Here is a 24,083-nt window from a genome sequence, read left to right as displayed (position 1 = left end):
CGATGTATATATTGTTACCCTGTTTGAACTTTCAACTAAAGTAAAGATACTGTTACTTGTCTCACAAGCTTAAGTGACATTTTATTGTACAGCAGGATATACCTTGGTTTAAATACTGTGGTTTAAATAAAGCTTTAATAAAGCAGGATATACCTTGGTTTAAATAAAGCTTCTATTTATTCTGTTTATACACATTTACCAACCCTCACATGTTTTCCTTTTACCTTAAAATTATATTCAATTATTTGTATATATGTGAAATAATGAAAAGAAAGAAAAAGACACAGATCTGATTTTTTACCAGTGCTCACTGATCTGATTTCTTGCCAATGCTCAACTGCAATTCAAACTCATACATCTGAGCTTTGAGGTTTGAATATAAAATTTAACATCAAGCAAAGTTGTTACTAAAAACGGGTTAAAACTAGGTCATTACCCCAAATAAGAATTCTGCACTCCTAAGAGGCACTCCCCCAGATTCCAAATTTCTAGCATTATGGGGAATGAGGCATTGAGAACAGTTCACAGCCTGAACTCTTCTATGCTCTGCGTTCAGATTCCCTTGATTGCTTTGCCAACCCCTTTTCCTTGAATGCCTGCATTTCAAAATTGAAGTTTTATGTTACTGCAATACTATAAAAGTGGACTCTAGGAAAATTTCATGGGAGAGGGAAAGAATCTTTCCTCAGCAGGAGCAAAGTCTACACCAACACCCTCATAGCTACATCCCCGGTGCATCTTATTTGAGTAGAGAATTTTAGAAAGAAAACATTAAGTGATAGAAGATGCCAATGCTGCACTGTGATTGCAACAGAACCCAGAATACATCATGAAGAAGACATCTTGGCAAATAACTTTCAAAATCAATGTTTCTTCATAAAGCAAAAATGTTTGAATGGCTGTTAGCTGATCAGCGGGAAAACCAACTTGGGATTAAGATCACTGCAGTGACCAGAAGAGCCTTTGCCCAATTTCGGTTGATGCATTAGTTGCATGCTTTCTTGTGGAAGCCAGACCTGACCACAGTGGTCAATTCCTTATCTGCATCTTTTTTGGACTACTGTAATATAGTCTTCATGGATCTGCCCTTGAAAAGTGTTTGGAAAATGTAGTTGGTGCAAAATGCAGCAGTCGGATTGGTCTCATGTGTGCATTTGAGAGACCATAGAACACTAGTCCAGCAAGAAACCCAGCAATTTGCTTCCAAGCTCAGTTGAAGGTGCTGATGTAGACTTACAAAGCCATACATGATTTGGGATCAAGATATCTAGTAGAGTGCCTCCTCCCATATGAGAGTGCTTGAAATTGGAGATCTTTGGAGGAGACTCTATTGTGTGGACCTCATCACATTATAATTTTTTTAGCATTTTTGGATGCTTGATGGACACTGGGAGGACGGAGCCTGCCAGATGCCACCAGACGATGCATAGCTACTTCCGGTGGGGCTCCATCCTGGCAGTGTGCTAGGATGCTTCCCAGAGAACATGGCTTCCAGGTTCTCATAGGAAAGAATGGGGTAAATGTTGGGGGAAGCTGATGATGCAGGGTGCAGGGCGATGGGTTCCCATGCTTCCCACTGGATTCACCATGCTGCGTGGCAAATCCCGCACAATTGCCCACAAATTTGACCTCCTGATGTTATGTTGGTGAATACATATAGCAGCTCCTTGACTGTGGGACTCCCTAGCCAAGGATGTTCAGCTGTGCTCATCTCTTGCAAGGTTCCAGATGGCATTCATTGTTTTTTTTTTTAATTGCTGTTATAGCTGTTTTATACCAGGATTTTTGGACTGATTTTAGACTGTTTTTAGGAAATTTAAAAGAATATTTTAATGTGTTTTAAAATGTTTTCCTGTTCGTATTGTTTTAATTCGTTTTTATGCTTTCATTGCCTTGGGAGTCCTTGCAGGCTTGGAGCAATATAGAAATGCATTAACTAATACACAAGTAAGTAAGTAAATTCCTAGGTCTTTCCTGCTTACAGGAAAGACCTTGATTTACTCTAACAGCCAGCAAGAACTTGCTTTTGCAGTTTCTGTTGGTGGGATTATGCCAGGGTGGGTTGTATTACCCGGATCTTGGTCAGCTGAAGCTGCAGAAACAAGAAGCTCTGTCACACTTTCATTTTCACTGCATTTTCCAGAATGCCACTGAATGCCCATTCAAGTTCCACATCAGGCAGAATTGGGATTTGACTATCTAGGTTTTTTAGTGTAACCCTTAGCCTCCAACTGACGGATTATATATTTGGATGAACTGTAAATGAGATCAAAGGATAGAGACACATCTAAACCTTGGGAGCAAATGGGAATTTTGGACCTTGAGAATATCTTTGTAGTTTTGTCCAAGTTGCTATTTTTAGTGGCTACAGCTGCTTCTTGATCTAAGTATATATTATGTGTGCACATGTGTGTGTTAGGGGTGGGTAAGGTAGGGCAAGGGCTATTTCTCAGAAAGCCAAAACAGTGTTCTGGGTTTTCCCAGTTGGAGACAAGAAGTCTCAGAGCAGAGTTACTTGCCCTTAGCTCTCCCATTGAAAATGCCTTCTTGAAAATGGGCTTGGGTATATCCTATAAATACACGGCAGGAGAAGTAAAAAGGAAGAATATACATACTTAAGGATGGCTATATATCTCTTTCAAGAAAACAAATCAGGTTTACATATGTTTATCTTTAACTGGATCAGGTCATTTATGACTTGTTTAAGAGAGGTGTAAAAAATGTAGTTTACTTGAGTTACTTTTTTCCTGGGTCATGTAACTTGAAATGACATGTCAAAGATATACATAAAGACTAGTATAATTCTTACTGGAATCAACACACACACAATATATGATTAGTTTCAACAAGTGTAGAACTGTCGAATCAATTGTTCAGTGATGAGTCAACACTTAGATTAAATGGATTTACTAATTTTATTTTGAGTTGTTGTAGGTTTTCCGGATTGTATGGCCATGTTCTAGAAGCATTCTCTCCTGACATTTTGCCTGCATCTTCACAACCTCACAACCTCTGAGGATGCTTGCCACAGATGCAGGCAAACCGCCAGGAGAGAATGCTTCTAGAACATGGCCATACAGCCCAAAAAACCTACAACAACCCAGTGATTCTGGCCATGAAAGCTTTTGACAATAAATTTTATTTTGTTTACTTTAGGCATTTATGTGTTTAACAGGGTCCCTGAGAGAATGTACAACCGTTTAAAACAGCTAAATAAGTTGAAGCTAAAGACCTCAGCTCAAAGGCCCCTGGCAAATCCATGGGCTCCTGGCCGGGGGCAGGGAGGCATGGAGAACCTGTCGCTTCATGTCCCATATTGAACAACTTGCCTGGAACTCCATCCCACAGGGGAATCATTGCCACCCGGCTTCCACCCATTGTTGGAAAGGCAATATGGGAAAGTTCCCATGTTGCCACATCAGCCACATATGCTGCTTGCTTTCCCCTTTGTGGACAGAGCCCAGGTAGAAGTACATGTATATCATGTAATGGGTTCCATCCTGAAAAGGAAGAAGTGGTGTATGACAGGCCAAGTAGCCTGTCTGATGAGATGGCCACTGTAAGATTGAGGTATATATACTGTGTTGAGAGCCTTTTTCACAGAAAATATCACAGGATCCTCATATTAATGAGGGATGTCTTCTTGAACTTACAGTGGCAAACAGAAACATGGATGACAGAAACCCCACTGAAATGAATTACTCCCACTGGAAGTTACCATAGAATCACCCTGGGGAACCTAGGAAATTTCCAAAGAAGTATCCTCTCTAGGAATTTGCTAGATCCTCTAGGGCAGTGGTTCTTAACTGTGGACCACCAGTGGGCCTTGAGGACGGAAATCTGATCCGCGAGCCTCCTTTCTCTTTATTTATTTATTTAGTTTTATTTATTTTATTTCCACTTCTTTTGTGGCGCTTGCCACTCCTTCCCTGTCGCTGACCATGGCATATGTTCTGTATCAGAAACTAGAGCTGATGTGGTCTATACATGCAATTTTCTGAATCAGCACCCCAAATAACCAAACCGTTTCTAAAGCTGACCAAAAACTGTTTCGTAACCCTTTTGTTAGAGAGTGGTCCTTAGTCAAGTACTCCCTGGTCAAAGTGGTCCTGGTCAAGTGGCCCCTGGTCAAGTAGTCTCTGGTCAAGTAGTCCCTGATCAAAGTGGTCCCTGCTCAAAGTGGTCCCTGGTAAAGTAGTCCCTTGTCAAGTGGTTCCTGGTCAAATTGGTCCCTGGTTAAAGTGATCCCTGGTCAAAGTGGTCCCTGGTTAAAGTGGTCCCTGGTCAAAAAAAGGTTGGGAACCACTGCTCTAGAGTGACTCAAAGACAATTTTCTACAAAAGTATACCATGGAAGCAACTGGAAGACCTATACAATTTCTAGAAAGAACATATTTTGTCAAATGTGCTTAGATGAATTCACAGATCCTGGTCCTCCATGGACTTTTCTATGGATTAAAGTTAAAACAAGACACATCTCGTAGTACTATGTTTTTCAGGTGATGTGAATACAGGATGGGACTTCATCTATAATCAGTTCATTTCTCCTCCCTAGACAATTTAGTTCATAGTTTTCTTCTGTAATCCTCAGCCTAACCGCCTTGGAAAATTGGAATAGTAAAAGTAATAGATATACATTAGGGTTAGGCACATTTCTACATCCATGCCAAATAATTTCAAAACACCCTCCTTCACCACTATCTTTGGAGTGTCCATCTGTCCTCCACTGCATACCACATAGCCAGTTCACTGTCTTGGATACAGACAACATATTCCAATATGTACAACTATTGTAAGCCTGTTAAGTAACCTTTCCGAGGTATGAAGTATGGTCTGAATAAAATTATTTGCTCAAGTTAGAGTTGACCCTTTCATTCTATGGAATTTGGATAAGCATTGACTTGCTGAGTTTCCATTTATTTGACATAAATAAAAGGGACTAACACATTTATGTGCTTCATTGTAAACTTTTGGTATGTTTCTATATTACAGAGTATTGCAAAGGTAGTGGCTATGGAAAAATTAAGATATTGAATGAGACTGAATGCATTAATTATTCAAATTCAATCTTAAGGCAGTTTTCAAATGAATGAATGTAGCCAATGCTGAAAGGAATACAGGCATACTTGAAAGTCTTTTCAAAACAGGATAACTGCCTCCAAAAGCATTGAAATCACCGAGTGTTCAAGTATACCTTCTTTTCAGAAATTTCAGTGCAACTTCGATACAACAAATGTCTTGGAATTGTGCCAAAATGTCCTTTAACAGTTCATTAATGAGAACAAAGATCTAAGGTTTGCATTGATACTGAAAAACAAGTCAAATTGGGAAAATGAAATTAAGGACTGAAGACATTGCCAAATTGCACCCCATCCCATTCCAGCCTTTGAATCCACCCTGTTACTTGTTGTTCAGTAGCAAAAGCATCTGAAGGCAGTCATTCACGGAAGGCACATGCAATTCCTCAGCTGTAATATACCAGGTAAAATGGCATTAATGGCTCAAAAGAAGAAAAACGTATTAGCAGTGACTTTGGTTCTGCCAAAATAAATAGGCCAATCATCCTTTCACATCAGTTATGCAAAGAATGTTCACTGGATCAAAATAAACCAAAATAGGCTTGCGTATAAATACATTGATGGATTCATCCCTGGTGACCCGCAAGGGGAAAAAAACCCACAAAGCAACAAGAAGAAGGTGTACCTGTGCTGAGGATTAGTTAGCAGGGCACTTTATAAAAGCACTTACCTTTCAGGGTGGGCAGGACTTTCGTTTTGGAAAGTGCCGAAATGCATCCACTGCATCCATGATCCAGTGAGTGGTAGGGTTTATTTTGGTAGGGTAGATCATTTATCTGTGGCTTAGATTCCCCGCATTCTTCTATTCGCAGTCTTGAAGTATGAGAGATCCCATTTAATTTCCTCGCTGCCGGCTACACAGGGTGTGCTTTAGAAAGCGCATGAAGTTGGAAGATTTTTTTTCACAATAAAGAAACCAACACGAAGACCTAGGACTACTGAATGACAGAATGCCTGGTTGATTTACAAGTGCTTGTGTGAGAAAAGGTTAAATTTAGATTGACGAGCAAATGTGTTCACAGACTGCTGGCTGACAAATGGCAAAGCTATGCCAATATATTGCTTACGCAGGAGAAGTGGTGGGAGTCAGCGAGAGAATCTTTGTGTTAGGCGAATACATTCAAACTCATAGTAAACAAAGACTGTTCGGCTGGGCATAAGAGATGCCTGGCGGTAATACGCAAGTATACTTAAGGCCATACCTAACTGACTGAGATGACCTGGGCAAAGAAAATGCTTCTGTTTTTGTAGGCAAGTATGGAAAGATAGCTTTGTTGTGATATTGATGGAAAGATTCCTGTTGGATGAGTTTCCAACAGCCTGTGGATAAACCCCTTCCTTTCAAACTGCAATGTCTATTCCTTCTTGCTCTTGGGGACTCCAGAATAAACTCAGAACAGTGTTGCTCATTTTGTGCTGCAGATTTTGGCATTAGCTTTCTTTCATACAATCATAGAGTTATAGCATCATAGAGTTGAAAGAGACCTTGTGGGCCATTGAGTCCAACCCTCTGCCAAGAAGCAGGAAAATCGCATTCAAAGCACCCCTGACAGATGGCTACCCAGCCTCTGCTTAAAAGCCTCCAAAGAAGGAGCCTCTACGACACTCTGGGGCAGAGAGTTCCACTGCTGAACAGCTCTCATAGGAAGTTCTTCTTCGTGTTCAGGTAGAATTTCATTTCCTGTAGTTTGAAGCCATTGTTCCGTGTCCTAGTCTCCAGGTCAGCAGAAAACAAGTTTGCTCCCTCCTCCCTATGACTTCCCTTCACATATTATTTATACATAGCCCTTATCATGTCTCCTCTCAACCTTCTCTTCTGATATAGTCATGTATAAATATGTGAGAGGAAGTCATAGGGAGGAGGGAGCAAATCATTGGGAGGAGGACATCATAGAATCTTAGAGTTGGAAGTGTCATCCAGTTCAACTCCATTCTGTCATGCAGGAACACAATCAAAGCACCCCTGACAGATGGCCATCCAGCCTCTGCTTAAGAGCCTTTCAAGAAGGAGATTCCAACACGCTCCTCAAAAGCTCTTATTGTAAGAAAGTTCTTCCTAATGTTTAGGTATAATGTCTTTTTCTGCAGTTTGAATGCAGAAAACAATGCATTTTGTCAATCCATTGTTCCATGTCCTTGTCTCCAGAGCAGCAGAAAACAAGCTTGCCCGTTTCAACGTGACATATTTTCAGATGGCTATTATGTCCTCTCTCGGCCTTCTTTTTGCCAAGCTTAACATACTCAGCTCCTTCAGTCATTCTTCATAGGCTTTTGTTTCTAAACCTATGATCATTTTGTTTGTCTTTCTCTGGACACATTCTACTTTGTCAATGTCCTTTTTGTATTCTGGTGCCCAGAATCCAAAACTGGACACAGTACTCTAGATGAGATCTGACCAAAGCAGAACAGAATAATCTGTTACAGTTTCTTAGTGGTAGTATCAGATAGATATTTGGGGGCGGGGGGTTAGTTGTAGTCTGACTTTCAGTTTTGATGATAAAGGCTATAACTGCTTGCTTCATATAAGAAATCCATAATAAAGAAATACACAAATTGAAGAGTGCATCCTTGCTCTGGGCAAATGAAGGTTTGGTTACACAAGTACAGAATTTAGGACAGTCACTGTAGGCATTTTGAACTATGGGTGCATCTTTACTATATAGAATGAATGCAGTTTGAATTCTGTGATTAATGATTTGGTGAGGGAACAGCATTCTGAAGCAGAGAAGGCTGAAAACTTTGTCAAAATACGGCTTTCATGCTTCCATAGCACCGAGCCATGATTGTTAGTGGTGTCAAACTGCATTCGTTCGAGTATTGATGCACCCTGAATCTCCTGCTGGTTTGGGGATTCTTGGAACTATACTTCAAAAAAGGAAACATCTCCAATCTCTCAACTGGTGATATAGTTTCTGAATAAGAGTTTCAAACACAACCAGCACTGTGGTTTTCGTTTGTGTTTTGTTACTAGAGTTGACAGAGATGAAGGAAAATTCTACTTGCATATTTCTCCTGTGATCTATTTCACACCTGCCATCCATTTCACGCCTTCACATATTGGAACAGAGTTATCCTTCTGATGGCATTCTACTTTGGATTTGAAAATTCAATTCTCAGCTTCATTTGCCTACAAAAATGCATATATCAGGGGAACTAGTGTGTTCTTTGACCACATGTGGTACGAATACAATTATTTCCAACACACTAGTACTTCAAAAGGCTTTCATGACAGGAATCACTGGGTTGTTGTAGGTTTTTTCGGGCAATATGGCCATGTTCTAGAGGCATTCTCTCCTGACGTTTCACCTGCATCTATGGCAAGCATCCTCAGAGGTAGTGAGGTCTGTTGGAACTAGGAAAATGGGTTTATATATCTGTGGAAAGACCAGGGTGGGACAAATGCTAATCAAGGTGGTCAGTTGAAACATTCACACTTAGCTCCAGCAGACAAGAGACCTTTGTCCCACCCTGGTCTTTCCACAGATATATAAACCCATTTTCCTAGTTCCAACAGACCTCACTACCTCTGAGGATGCTTGCCATACAGGCAGGCGAAGCGTCAGGAGAGAATGCCTCTCGAACATGGCCAAACGGCCCGAAAAAACCTACTTCAAAAACCTACAACCCACTTCAAAAGTCATCAAATGAGGAGACAGCAGCTGTGAACCTTCTACATAGGATAACAGGAAATATTTTATTTTTTATTTTTGGGTGTGAGAGACATTTCATGGATGGGAGAACAAGGTAGAGTATAAAATGTAGAATCTATTTTTAAAATACATTGTTACCCAAAATTCATTGTAAGTGCCAGTGAAAATTGTAAGCACATTTTAGCATACTTTCATGACATGTGATTATAATAGTTTATTCCTCTAACCTAAGAATTTTTCTTCCTTGCCATATTTTCATATGTAATATAGTTTCTTTGGGTTATTTCACCCTATACAGATATAGTACTAAGGTTCCACTTACATTATAATGATGGCAACTTATACAAATCTGGGGAAGAGCATCCTGGCTGTGAATTCTAAATGATCTTCCCTAAATTGCATGCTTTCAGATTTGATGGTAAAGTGCTATAGCAGTGTGGTGTGAAAGGACCATTTGACTTTTCCATGAGTGCACAAACCTAATGTGTTTAACATCTGAATTGCGGACAAGAAAAGGTGTCCTATTACACCATTCTAACGGAGTTATCAAGCTGCTGTGCTGGCTGGGGATTCTGGATGTTGTTGTAAAAATAAATCAAACTTCAGCCACTACTGCAGGGTCTATTTGGCCTCAGGGCTCATGTCTGGCATTGCCCATATATCTGAGTGATAGTTTTATTACTTTCCATCACTTTGTGTTGTGGAATCATTCTGATGTAGGAGATGACGTCTGCCTTTCTAGAAAGCTTTGTATCTTCTTATTCTTTTTTTGTGTCAGAAGCAAACTGAGGCAAGTTGGGTTGTTGTAGGTTTTTCCGGGCTATATGGCCATGTTCTAGAGGCATTTTTTCCTGACATTTCGCCTGCATCTATGGCAAGCATCCTCAGAGGTAGTGAGGTCTGTTGGAAGTAGGAAAATGGGTTTATATATCTGTGGAATGACCAGGGTGGGACAAAGGACTTTTGTCTGCTGGAGCTAGGTGTGAATGTTTCAACTGACCACCTTGATTAGCATTTAATGGCTTGGAAGTGCCTGAGGGAATCTTTTGTTGAGAGGTGATTTGATGTGCCTAATTGTTTACTCTCTGTTGTTTTGCTGTTGTAATTTGTAAGTTTTTTTTAATACTGGTAGCCAGATTTTGTTCATTTTCATGGTTTCTTCCTTTCTGTTGAAATTGTCCACATGCTTGTGGATTTCAATGGCTTCTCTGTGTAGTCTGACATGGTGTTTGTTAGCATGGTCCAGCATTTCTGTGTTCTCAAATAATATGCTGTGTCCAGGTTGGTTCATCAGGTGCTCTGCTATGGCTGACTTCTCTGGTTGAAGTAGTCTGCAGTGCCTTTCATGTTCCTTGATGCGTGTCTGGGCAATGCTGCGTTTGGTGGTCCCTATGTAGACTTGTCCACAGCTGCATGGAATACGGTAGACTCCTGCAGAGGTGAGAGGATCCCTCTTGTCCTTTGCTGAAAGTAGCATTTGTTAGATTTTCTTGGTAGGTCTGTAGGTGGTTTGTATGTTGTGTTTCCTTATCAGCTTCCCTATGCAGTCAGTGGTTCCCTTGATGTATGGCAAGAACACTTTTCCTCTGGCAAGTTGCTTTTGGTGTGAGAGAATTGGCCATCTGCAAGGATGTTGCTCAGGGGACGGCTGGATGTGTTACCATCCTGTGGGAGGCTTCTCTCATGTCCCTGCATGGGTAGCTGAGGCTGACAGATGGGAGCTCACATCTCGTGGATTCATGTCTCCAGGTCAGCACAAGGGTTTAACCCATTGTGCCACTGTGTCTCCTGTATCTTCTGATGCTACAATGATTTTTGAAAATCATCATATCCTCATAAAATATAAAACTTCATAGAAAGGCACACCTGATCTCTTTATGTACAAACCTATGCATCCCTTAAGACCTGTGCACTGTAATATTAATGTAATTCAGTCCTGGAACCTGATCAAATATGGATGTTTAGCTCCTGTCAAATACAAGGCTGATCATATTTTCTACAATCATAATGCTTTAAGGCAGATGTGCCTATTTTAAGCTGATAAAGCCCTCTAGACAACATTACACTCGACATACATTAACTTAAAGCCTCCCTGAAATCCTCTGTCCTCCACTCTCTGCCGAAGGCTGTATTCCTTGGAGGTAGAATCTCAGAGGTCACATATGAGGGAATAAGTTCAGGACCACATATCCTCCAGTGTTTCACAGATAAAAACTGGGGCATGTGTGTCTAAACATCATCAGAGTGTGGTCACGATGATAAAATTATTAATGAGGAAGAATATACAGCAGTTTGTTCTTGCCTGAGTCTACAGGGCTGAGCGCTTTGCACTTGGGTCTCCATTTGTAGCAAATGAAGCAAAGAGGGAAGGTGGAAAGAAATTATGAAATCTTAAAAGAAGCTGAAAAGAAGATTAATTAGAAGTGTCCCTACCATGTTGGAACAGTTGAAGTATATGGATTATCTTCCCTTTCATAAATTACACTCTGTAACAAAATTTTATTCCTGGGTTATGAATGTTATTTCCCAATTGGTTCTATCAATAAAAACATGGGAAAAGTTTATTAAACTGCACGAAAGGTTATGCATCAGTTCTACAGTGTAGATGCACCTGTATAAACAGTTCCAAGAACCTAAGTGAATCTTAGGTTTTAAATTAAAGATTGGGGAAATTATTTTAATGGATTTCTGAAGGAGGATTAGTAGATTGCAATTCAAGATGCTGTATGTATGGCCCCTTCTCACTGCAAAAAATGCAGCAGTTTGATATCAAGTATGAAGACATGTTCATGGTGGTTGACTTGCTTCTTAGAGGAGACATGCATTTTCACCTACAGCAAAATGTCAGTTTCCAAGAGGGTACCATGAAATTAATCTGCGAGTTAGCCTTGGCACTGGACATGTCTTCAGAACAAAAACATTATTCAGAGGGACTTAAAGCCTGGTAACATCTTGCTGGATGAACATGGCAAGTGCCAATTGTTTCCAGCGGCAGTGATTAGTCAATCTCTATGATTTGGCTTTACCTCGATTGGGGTAGCAAACTCATTTAGCTCATAGGAAATGACTTGTGTTTTTATACACTAATGTTCACAATTTTATTGCTATTTTGTTATTTGTTGTGTCCTATTTTGTTTTATATCAATTGGATGTGTTGTTTACCCTATTCTATGTAATTTTCTGTATTGCACTTTTTTGTATTGTATTCTTGTGTTGTAAGCTGTCCCGAGTCCCTGGGGAGAGGGAGCGGGATATAAAAAACTTTATTTATTTATTTATTTATTTATTTATTTATTTATTATTTTAAATTGTCATTGCTTCATTTCATGGAAAGGACTGTGTCCTATGGGGTGGTTCTAAAATGTCATGTCAAGCTACAAAACCCAAGATTTTGTAGGATGCAGCCATGGCACTTAGAGTGACATTAAGACTGCAATACGTGTGCATTCTGGATCTCCATATTATGTTCTGCTTGTATATAGAATGCTACTTCATCAAAAACAACCCTGTAGTTGCACTCTTGGCTCTGCTTCAAGATCAAAAATCAATGCAAAAACAGGAAAACAAATTTCAACAATTTAGTCCTATTCTCTTTAAAGAGGTCATCTCCAGGATAACGCTTTCCTTTTCAATTTAGATGAAAATGGAAGCTTTTGAAGATAGTGGAATTATTCAATCTCTCCCCTTGCAATGGCAGGTTTCTCCATATGTATTTCAGATGTATATATGCGTGGAAGTAGCAGCAAACCATTGCGTATTGACAAATGAAGTTGCCCTCTAGTGGCCAATGAGAGTGAAGCCCCTTTGAAGCAATTTTTCATTCTGGGAAAGTTCTTCTCCCCTCTTTCCTCAAAATAGTTTAGACAAGGAAAATTCTGCAACACAAGAAACACCATCTGATCCCGGAAGTTAAGCAGGGCCAGCTCTGCTTAGTGCTTGGATGGGAGACTGCCAAGGAATACCAGATGCTGTAGGTGGTATTTCAGAAGAAGGAACTGGCAGAACCACCTCTGAGGATTCCTTGCCTGAGGAAACCCAGAGATTCATGGGGTCACAATTATGTTGATAGGTGACTTGAAGGCACATCCACATGGGGCACAAAGCCCTGAGGGTGAAGAGGACCTTCTGAGAAGATATCTCCTCCTCTGCTTGCCCTTCCCCACTTGCCTTTTCGCATTTAGTGCTGATCATGTGATTCCCATCTGGAATCAATGAGATTCATATTCTCTGGCTGAAATACAGGGAGGGTTGTGTTCTTTTTTGTCCTTAACTGTTTTTTCCCCCCAGAGATAAAATGGTGTATTATTTCATCAGCAAAATATTTTCTGGAACGGAATTGACTGGAACGGATGTGAAGCTTCTTTTCCCCACACCCTTATAAGCCAAATTTTCTCCCCTCATTTTCTAATACTGCCTTAAAAGAAGTAATTTTACAGTATATGTTGGATTCAAGTGATACCACAAAGTCTTGGATCATATGAATGGATGAGACCATCTCTGAGCATGTGCAAAATGTATTTCTTTGGGGGATTAGAATCATAGAATCGTAGAGTTGTAAGAGACCTCATGGGCCATCCAGTCCAACCCCCTGACAAGAAGCAGGAATATTGCATTCAAATCACCCCTGACAGATGGCCATCCAGCCTCTGTTTAACAGCTTCCAAAGAAGGAGCCTCCACCACACTCCAAGGCAGAAAGTTCCACTGCTGAATGACTCTCACAGTCAGGAAGTTCTTCCTAATGTTCAGATGGAATCTCCTTTCTTGCAGTTTGAAGCCATTGTTCCGCGTCCTAGTCTCCAGGGAAGCAGAAAACAAGCTTGCTCCCTCTTCCCTGTGACTTCCTCTCATATTTATACATGGCCATCATATCTCCTCTCAGCCTTTTCTTCTTCAGGCTAAACATGCCCAGCTCCTTAAGCCTCTCCTCATAGGGCTTGTTCTCCAGACCCTTTATCATTTTAGTCGCCCTGCTCTGGACACATTCCAGCTTGTCAACATCTCTCTTGAATTGTGGTGCTCAGAATTGGACACAATATTCCAGGTGTGGTCTAGCCAAGGCAGAATAGAGGGGTAGCATTACTTCCCTAGATCTAGACACCATGCTCCTATTGATGCAGGCCAAAATCCCATTGGCCTTTTTTGCCGCTACATGATTAGAGTGAAAAATCCATGATTGGGGAAGAATACTAATCTTTTATTCTGTTCAGCGATCCCCATAATGTTGGGGAATGTGTAACTGTATGGACAGAGAACATAGCATTTGTCAACTTGTGCTATAGCTCTGCTTGACAGTTACTGGGATATATATTCATTATATGTCCATACAAGATAATATGAGTCTACGTGAAATAAGAAATAAATCACATATTTTATATAAAAATATATAAATTAAAAATGTTCATGTGCTCATATAAATTTTGTTATTAAAATTTATGCATGTGTCTGGATCTCTTATAAAGGATTTTCTGGTAGAATCAAATTACTGTGTCGTAAAATGATACATGTCTCAAAAGTGTGGCACCACCATGAAATGTTTGGAAAGCTATGATCTAAGAGCTTATTGTGGGGTAATGGAGGAAAAAAGCACAGAACTAACCTAGGAGTTCTTTTTCCCTTCCATTTAACCAAATGACTTCTTCCAAGCATATATGTATAGAATACCATTACTTACATCAGGGATAGGCAACTGTGGCCTTCGGATATTGCTTGACTACAACTCCCATTGGCCTTAGCCAGCAACTCAAGGGTGAAGGATCGTAAGAATTCCATTCTGCTAACATCCAGAGTGTCATAGCTGCCCCCCCCTCAGTCTATATGTTATATTATCAGCATCTACTGCCTTTGTATTGTGTCTTTGTGAGAGTTAATATATTTTTTAAAAAGCTTGCATCAGATCCAAGTTAGAGCTGCATGAAACATCTGTCTTGCACACTATATCAGTAGCTCTAGATTTCCCAATAACTTTAAATTTCCCAGTAGTCAGTAGTGAGATGCAACTGGGATCAGCAGTGCTAACTAGAGACATGAGGTCTGCATTTGCAAGTGTGCTCCACCAGTGTAGGTGTGTTTGGCACAGCCATAACCTGAACACACATATACACTTCTCTATTAGCATTTCCTGGAGCAGCCTATGCAAACCAAATGTTTTGAGTTGAGAAAACTGATCTGTTAAAAAACCCCACCTCTCGATGTATTTACCCAACAGGTTGCTTCAAATATTTGCAATGACCCGAGCAGGTTTGTATTGTGTCTTTGTGAAATGTATTGCCAAAAACAAAGGAATGCTTGTAAAGATCTCTTTCTTATTGTGAGGAGCTGGAGCTCAAGATATCAATTGAGAAAGGCAGAGCATTTCTTTGGTTTGCAAAATCGTAATACAGTCCTGCTGAAAGAAATGCCCGACCAAGGAAGTACTTATTCTAGGATTGCAACCCCAGGAGGCACTTATCCTTTTGATGCTGCACTGTGGTGAAATGTTAAGAAAACAGCTAGGCTATATTGCTGCAGGAATCGATTTAAATCTCCTATACTTAGCAATGGATTTCTTAGAAAGCAGTTTGCCATTGCAATGCCTTGGGATTAGGAGCTGGGAAAGCAATGGGTGGTGAGGGAAGGTAAAATTGGTGGCATCCTCAGTCCAGCTAGGTGTCTCTAAACATTTGCTAACACCTGAATTTAAAATGATGTGATCCGCCTCAGTTCTGTACAGCCATAACTGTAGAAAAAGGCAACTGTTAAGTAGATTCCTCACAAGGAATTAAAATCTATTTAATATATAAATGGTTAAGAGCAGAGGTGAGCTCTTGAACTTGAGTGATACCCCTCTTTTACACACCCACAGAAAAGGTAACAGGAAGATAAACAGATAGTGAATGCTTGCCAGGGTTTGCTCTGTGGAGCCACTCTCCATTCCGTTGGACAGTTCACCAGGTGTCTCTTATTCTGAGTGAGCCAAACATGAACATCACAAGGTGACCTGTAAATTTCATGCAAAAATCAGGTCCCTCAAGTAAGCCAGTTAAGGAAGAAGCAGGTCCTCCGGTATACTGAAGGAAATGGATAGTTGTCCCTCCACATTTGTGGTTTTTGGAGTAAAAATAACCTCTCTAGCAATCTCCAGGTCTTTCGTCATGCTGAAGGAACTAGAGATTTCTAGAGAGAGCACTTCTCAAGGAATTTCTATGTCCTTCAAAAGAAGTTGAGCACAGACTCATGTTGGAAGTGTTTTCTCAGATTTAAAAAATACCATTTCTATATTTGCAGCTTTTTACTTTCACAAGGGTCCTCCGCCCTTAAGCACTGTGAACATAAAGGGATGACTATAGTTGCTGCAGTCAAGAAGTAGTAAAATAGCTCCTCCATTTTCTTTCACTAGTATTAAAATACACAGAGGGCTGTTTTTGTTTGGCAGACAGACTGCTTCTGGAAACCACCTGTGTTTAGTTCACTAGAGATACTGGTTGGCCTGGGAAGACTGGTTGCTAAAACCTCCCACAAACAATGTTCATTTCAATCTGTTGTCGAAGGCTTTCATGGCTGGAATCACTGGGTTGCTGTGAGTTTTCTGGGCAGTATGGCCATGTTCCAGAAACATTCTCTCATGACGTTTCACTCACATCTATGGCAGGCATTCTCAGAGGTTGAGGGGTCTGAGGATGCCTGCCATGGATGTGGGTGAAACATCAGGAGATAATGCTTCTGGTATATGGCCATACCACCAAAAAAGTTCACAGCAACCCAATGTTTGTTTAAATTGCCATTTTCTTTTGTTACGCCCATGTTATTTTTCCTTTCAAAAAACAACAACAGTGCAGTTTGGAAAAAGTTAATATCAGTAAGGCATAAGATCTCTAATGAAAGCAATGTATTTTTTCTGATCCTTTGATAATGCTAAAAGTCATCTATATGCTGCCTATTTCTAGCAATTGTGAGGTGGGGAAAACACAAAGAGAACCACGTTTCATTTTTGATCTTTTTTTATTCAAAATTTTTCAAAAGAAAAAAAAAACAGAAAAAAGCTAATCAAATTTACAGTTCAAAAATGTCTTTTGGCATTTAACAACAAAATGACAGAGTTATCTTGAACCGGACAAATAAGTTACCACTGGCAAGTTTGTGGCACTAGTAAAACAAAAATAAAAAATTAACTCTCTTGATCATATAGATATCTCTATGAAAATCTTTTTTTTCAATCTGTACAAAAGGTCTTTCTTCATAAATTATTTTTTTTATAATTTAATGGCTGTCTACTATGTGATGTTTAAGTAACTGATTATTTCTTTATGTACAGAGGTTACATTTTGCAAATCTTACCCAGATAATGAGTATGGCACTTAGTTCAGACTTTTCTAGCAGCCTCTCTTCCCTTCCTCTAACCTAAAGCTCAGCTAATTGAAGAAAAACATCAAGTAGCAAATAACACCTTATCCTTCTATCGTCCTCTTCCAGATCTGGAGACACACCAGTTACGGGGAATAAATAAGCTGCAAGAAGTCTGAACTTTGACAAAGCAGTCAATTCCAGGGAGCATAGAACCAATAATACCACAACTTTTTTCTTTAAAAAACATAATAACAAAAAGAAACAAAACACATTTCTTATGACTATGTAATTTACTAGAATCTACACTTCTCAGAGCAGCATTGACTTTTGAAACTATGAAATGTCACTGACATCTGTACTTGAATACACAAAATTTAAAAACTAAAAAAAAAAAGTGAAAAGAAAGGATTGCTTAGGCCTAGCTCCTGAGCTAGGATGATTTGGTCTGTGGTAACAGGGAGGGCCAGCAACCTGTCCCATTACAAAAGGAAATAAGCCTTGAGGTAGATAACTGATCATACACAGCTGACCAGACAAGTACACAGTTTTGGAAGACAACTTAATTTACCATTTGATTTCATACACATGCGATCATAATAAAACGAGCTTTAATAGCAGTGAGTTTACCTAATATGTAAAAAGTACAAATAACAGTGTATTTGTGAAATCAGGAATTTCATAGTTTCAAAATGTTTGTTTTATTTTTTCTTCTTCTTTACACTTAACACTTGTAGTGATGATGTAAAGTGTGGCACTGCTTGGATCCAAGTCTTCCTTCATGCTTTTTTGTTTTGTTTGCTTGTTTTGTGTCCATACGTCAATTACAAATTATAAAAACCTAAATGCAAATGTACAAAAAAAGGCACATTCTTCTAACCGCAAACTGGTCCGGCAAAATAATAATAACAATAACAATAATAATCGTAAAAGATTACAGAAGACGTAACTGCTGAGACAAATCAGAATTATTGGTTACTGGCTCTTTGTTCTTTGGTAAAGTTACCTTTAAAAAGTGCCAAGTCTTTATTTACCTAATATAGAGAGCTAGTACCCAATCTAGTAGGTTTTCTTTTTCTACTTTACATCTCAGCTTATTATGTTTTGGAAAAAAAAAGAAGAGTCTTTTAGCTTTTGCCTTTGCTGTAAAAGCAAATGCTTCTATCCGCTAGGTCTCAGTACAGCCTCATTCTAAAGCACTATTCATTACAAGAAAGGAAGGACAGAAGACATTCTGCAGAGTTCCCCCCTCCCCCAAATCCCCCGCACCCTAAAACTAGAACAACAATTAGCTTCTGGAAAAAGGCAAAAAGTTTTTCTTTTTTTTCTCTTTTTTTTCTACATTGCATCATCATACAGCAGAGTTCCTAACTAGCAGAGGAAAAACTAATTCGGCATAAGGCCTTACAAACAATTTATCCTATTAAAATTTCCCCCGTCAGAAAAATGTGTTTCACACAAAACATTTCCCTGCCCACCCCACCATCCCTCCCGCCCCGCCCACAACCTTGCATTTCACAACCTTACATTATTATGTGAGGAAAAACAAAATCATTAAAAACACTTACTACACATTTCTTTAAAAAGCCAGGTTTTTTTTCAGCAATTTTAATCGACTACCTCTTAGAAGCCCTATCTTGCTGTTTTACAAGGCATAATAGACCAGCTCATTTGGTCAAAAGCATTCTACACCATTAGTTTGGACTACGTACTGAAACAGCTACAGCATTAAAAGAGTTAAGGCAAATTGGAATCGATAGAAAAAGGATAAGACACTTCACACTACCTTAAAAGGAAAAGGAAAAAAAAAAACAGAACAGAACAGAAAGCTATGGAAACAGACACAACAACTGCAACACTGCACTATAGCGACACTCACACAGCAAGCACAGAGCATCGGCGTGGATGTTTACTAGTTTAAATTTCAAAAAAATAAATCTTATGCAATTAAAAAAATTAAAACAAAACAAAAAAACTCAAGAGACGGATTCTGTCATGCACGTGAACATGTCTCCATTGCAATCTGTGCATGGCCAGAATTTTTTTTCTTTCTTTTCTTTATTTTTTTTTTGCGTCATAATACTTGATAAAAAATTTCTTACTAAAATAAACCTGTTCAAGGAAGGGAGGGAACAGCTACTAGGATGAATTTAAGGATTTTTCTTTTTTCTTTATGCACCTTATTATAGAACTTATAGCAAAAATAGTTTCAGTTGATTTCATTATAAATAACGTTTTCAAGAACCTGTGCAAAACTGTCAATAATTTCTAAAGCACAATTGATCAGTAAAATCCATGATTGTTTCAGCCTTTGCATCCTTCTCTAGGCAAGATCAACACCACACATCTGCAAAAGAGAATGAAACAAATAGTGTTTTGTTCAGCCAAGGTAAAAATGTATGTCCCTTTCTCTACATCCGGATATTGGAGTAAGCAGATATTCAACATACTAAGCAGGGCACTCATTGACTGTGCATGCATTTTTTAGTTTCTTTCATCCCTTCTTAGCTATGAATAGCTTTCAAATTGGTTTTAAGGGTTTCAAACTATTTTTAATACCGTTAATATTTAATTGTATTTTAATGTTTGTATGTTTTTTGGATTTCAAACTGTATTGTATCATTTTTGCTGTAAGCCGCTTTGAGTCTCTTTCATTAGAGAGAACAAGCATTGTATAGATAATAATAATAATAATAATAATAATAATAATAATAATAATAAATAACAAGATATATATTTTAAAAAAACTGACTTGAGAAAACATCTTTAGAAAATCATTTCCTGCAATCAGGAATTTGTATGTAGGGGTTTCTTTCATAATCGATGTTCAAAGAAATGTAACAACAGCTTTACCTCTCAATTACTTGTTCTGCTGATAAGTATATGGAGAATGATCACTGGACGTCTCTACTGTAACTTGCTGTTGGCCACTAGCTTCCTGAAAAAGAAAATATGGTGTATGGGAGAAGGAATTCTAAGAATTTCTTCAAACTTAAGCAATGCTGGCATTGTTTTCAAACTAGTCAAACACCTAGGGATCTCTCTTTTCTCTCTCTCTCACATGCACATTGATCTTTTAATAGGACATCAGATCTCTTTTAGTAAGAAAATATAAAACACATTCCTTTTTTTCTTTATATACAGAGGACAATTACCAGCTATGTTTGCAAATTTAGTAGTGTTCCCTCATTGCTTATTCAGAAGCTTATCGGTTTTAGCGCATCCTTCATATGAACTCTCAGTATTACTTTGCAAGATGATGTACCATGAAAATGGTCATTACAACTTCTTCACAGCAATACAATGATGGGACTTTGTCTACAACTTTCTTCAATAAAGCTTTACGTACCTCAACTGGAACAGCTGCAGTCTGAACATGTGTGTACTGGGGTATATAGGCTCCTTGCATAGCTGTTGTGGCAGGCATGTACTACAAAGAAAGGCAGAGAAGTGCATTCAGCTAAGCGAAAGGAACAGAAGCAACACAGGGTTGGTTTCCCACCAAAAGATGAACATCAAGTAAACAGAAGACAATACTGCTCCACTGAGACAGGTTTCCAAACTGTGATATCTTTGACAGTATTTACTACATGTTTCAGGCTTTGCCATGAGGTTTGGCTACAAGAGAAGGAAGCATCCCATTTAGATTCAGATATTCCTTTTCTGTGCAGGGCTCAAGCAAAAAGGTAAGCTACACTACAGCTTGGGTTTATCAGCTTCCCTTCTATACTTAATCACTGTTAGTTTGTCCAATTTGACAAACTGATTAATTTAGCAATAGTGAATGTTTGCCACAGATTTTCCAATCAGATGAAATTACAAGCCATGGTTAAAGGTAGAAAGACCAAAGTTTTCAAATTATTTCTCCTTGCGATTTGAGAGAAGAGTGAGTAGGAATGCATTAACCTAAGATTTACAACATATTTTTCTGTTTCTTACTCAAAAAAAGGTAAATTAAGTTCTGGTTACTTTTAGTTTTGAGGAAATTTGCATGTGGAAGAGAAACCACCCACAGTGAGTCTCTGGGGGAAAAAAATTAATCCTTGAAGTGCTGAAACTTAGTGTGTGTTAACATCAATTTATTTAAGTGTGATGAGTGAGCATAGGGAGCCCATGGGAGATGCCTTCCACATTCAGAAGGACAGCTTTGAATACAACTCAAGAATATTCAAAACATAGCAGACTGCTTTAATGTGTCTGAAGAAAGTCATGTAGATGTTTCAAAATAGTTTCCGAGTATTCTTTGCCAAGCAATCAAACAAATGTCACAATTTGTGCATCCCAAAATGGTCAAGGAGCAGAAGCAATTCCAGTATGGGGGAAAAACATTTTGGGCTGTTTATCTTAGAGGAAATATGAGTAATTGTAAACTAGAAGAAATTGTACATGTAATTCACATATAAGGGTCAAAGATGAATGTATGCACTATGAAGAAAGTGGGTAGGGAAAAGCTGTTGTCTCTCCTTTGTAACACAACAAAATGTAGGATCATCCGGTGAAGGTGAAGGGTGGGCAATGGATCTTAACTGGAATGACTTTGAAAGGGATTTGATAAAATTATGGAAGATAATTCCATAGGTGTTTACTAATAATGGCATTTATGTACCACCTCCATTATCAGAAGCAGTGCGCTGGGATTTATGAAAAAGAGGGTGTCATTGTAGTAATGACCTGCTTGTGGGCCTTTTCATGGGCATTTGGTTGGTGAACAGCTTGATGGATTAGATATGTCTCTGTTCTGCTCTAGCAAGACCCTTCTTAGGTTTTTATGAACCTTCCCTAACACATTTTAGATAGAGCATTCAGCTAACAATGGCCAGTTCTTGTTCCCAACCTAAGAGAACAAGCATATCATAGGATTTCAGCTGTGATTTAGAAAAAATATGCCTACAAAGTATACAATCAATTCCAGGTATTACAAACATAATTGGATTGGATGGCCCTAGTGGTCTCTTCCAACTTTATAATTCTAATTCTATAAAATATAGATCACATGTTTTGGTGAGAAAGAAAACCAATTCAATAATACATTAAGTGGCTTAACAGCAGAAAATTTGGTCATTTGCTTCTCAAATTGACAGCAATCCCTCCCCCCATTTAAATATGGCACAAAAGGGTAACCTTAGCAGTTGAGATTAATGGATTTGTTGTAATTTCTAGTACATGACCAATTCCAGGTATTACAAATATAATTGGATTGGATAGCCCTAGTGGTCTCTTCCAACTTTATAATTCTAATTCTATAACAAGCTAGATTGGGTACCTCAATAAGAGAATTTTCTACAGATAAGACATATATAATCATTTATGGGGTGTTTGTTCAGCCTTATTAGAATTGCTACGTACAGTTCCAGTACTGCCCAAGGAAAGGTGACTCATTTGCTGTGCCAATGGACTGATCATTGATGTAGGCTGCAATGACATGGTGTGTTCCATGGAAGGAGTCAACACAGCACCCTACAAATGTGAAAGAAAGATGTCTCAGGTTAAGATAAATAAAAATGTATGCATGAATGTAAGATAATATAGATTATCGTTGGGGTTTTTTGGTTAGTTTGCAAAACCACTGATGCACTTTCTTGATAGCATAATCATCATAGTGTGTGTGAAGAGAATGCTAGTAATATCCATTTGCAGTCAAAACCTCTGCTTTCAATACAGAACGTATTCTTACAGGTGATATTGAGACCAAGAGACAGCCAGAACATACAGAAGAAATTGAAATCAATGCTCAAATGAAGATTTGATCTGCTAAATAGAGACCATTCATAGAACTGAGGGACACCTTAAGTTAAAATAATCTTGAGCAGAAGGTGATTGGGAGAGCAGATGTGATCTTTGTTTTGTACAGGGAGCTAGAACAGATAGCATGTAATTGCTCAGGAATATCATAAATTCAAAACTGATTCTGCAATGACTACTCAATATTTGACTTCACAGATTAGCAATGAATGTTCTCCCTTACATGCTCTATATAGGAGAAGGCACAAGCTTCAGTGGGAAGTTTGAAATGGCTTGACTCTTTCATCATAACCCTTCTAACTTGTATTTCCTCCTCCCCCTCCCCTCTGTCTATATATATATATGCACACAACTTTCTATCATTTTCACAGCTTTCTATCATTTCTCTAACTAGTAGTTTCTTCCAATGGACCTTGCCATAAGTAAACTATCACCACCTAGAATTCAGCTTACTTTTTAGGATAACAAATCATGCATAGGGCAAGGTGTTGGTAAGCTACATCTGGGATGCACAAAACAATGCTGGATGGGTAAGAACTAGTAATACCTATTAGAAACCACAGTCACAGTGAAAACAGCTGGGAGGGAGGGAGGGAGGGAGGGAGGGAAGGAAGGCTAATCCAAAACAATTCCCAGGTAACATAGGAGCAAATGTGCATACTTACAGGATGCTGCATAATATAGGGCTGAGGCTGCATCCATGAAGGACTCTGCACCTAGATAATAAAAAATGACATTTATAGAAACAATGATTCATAACCAATAATATTAATAGGATCAATCATACAGTCTTAGATGCTGTTGAATAAGAATTTCTTCCCCTCACAGCCAGCATTGCCTATGATCTCAGATGATGCTAACTGCAGTCCAGCAGCAATCTGGGAAGTTCAGAAATGGGCCTACAAAGAGCAAACCACAGATTATCTATTACAATGCAGCCTGAGCCCTGCCACATGAACAGTGGAGGACCTTCTTATAGCAACACCAGAGGCACTCCAAGTCAAAGCACATTTAGCATAATGCCCAGGTTTTTTTTTTTACTTTGCTTGTGTTTTTAAATACATTACAACTGTACCCTCAATTCACTTCTGACACAATTAATAAAAATAACTGAAGTTCAGGAAAGGTTATTTTAAATCAGGCTTGCACTGTAATACTTTGTCCTTTTTGTTGCACAATAGCGAGAAAGGAAATGTGATTCATGGTATTCTTTACTGGCTTGCAATCTTTTAAACTTGTGTGTGCAATTTTATCAAATCACCATTTGCAGATCATATTTTGAAAGCTTTGAGG

The 24,083-nt window shown here is 38.8% G+C and overlaps 2 protein-coding genes across 5 annotated transcripts in view; both read right to left on the bottom strand.

The window, feature by feature from the left end:
- ITGB6 (integrin subunit beta 6) overlaps nucleotides 1-6,165 on the bottom strand; it is an 80,671-nt gene extending 74,506 nt beyond the window's left edge. Inside the window, exon 1 of the mRNA XM_060777723.2 lies at nucleotides 5,748-6,165. The gene's annotated coding sequence lies outside the window, so the exon portion shown is untranslated. The remainder of the gene's footprint in view (nucleotides 1-5,747) is intronic.
- A 10,522-nt stretch (nucleotides 6,166-16,687) lies between these two features.
- RBMS1 (RNA binding motif single stranded interacting protein 1) overlaps nucleotides 16,688-24,083 on the bottom strand; it is a 157,730-nt gene continuing 150,334 nt past the window's right edge. For all 4 annotated transcript variants that reach the window (XM_060777765.2, XM_060777773.2, XM_060777756.2 and 1 more), the window contains exons 10-14: nucleotides 23,456-23,506; nucleotides 22,395-22,505; nucleotides 20,398-20,478; nucleotides 19,902-19,986; nucleotides 16,688-19,395 (exon numbers count right to left, since the gene is read on the bottom strand). In XM_060777765.2, coding sequence (XP_060633748.1) covers nucleotides 19,909-19,986; nucleotides 20,398-20,478; nucleotides 22,395-22,505; nucleotides 23,456-23,506 — 321 coding nt within the window. In that variant the 3' untranslated portion in view covers nucleotides 16,688-19,395; nucleotides 19,902-19,908. The remainder of the gene's footprint in view (nucleotides 19,396-19,901; nucleotides 19,987-20,397; nucleotides 20,479-22,394; nucleotides 22,506-23,455; nucleotides 23,507-24,083) is intronic.

Source organism: Anolis sagrei, chromosome 1, assembly GCF_037176765.1.
Source record: "Anolis sagrei isolate rAnoSag1 chromosome 1, rAnoSag1.mat, whole genome shotgun sequence".
Classification (NCBI taxonomy): domain Eukaryota; kingdom Metazoa; phylum Chordata; class Lepidosauria; order Squamata; family Dactyloidae; genus Anolis; species Anolis sagrei.
This window is presented reverse-complemented; position numbering and strand designations above follow the sequence as displayed.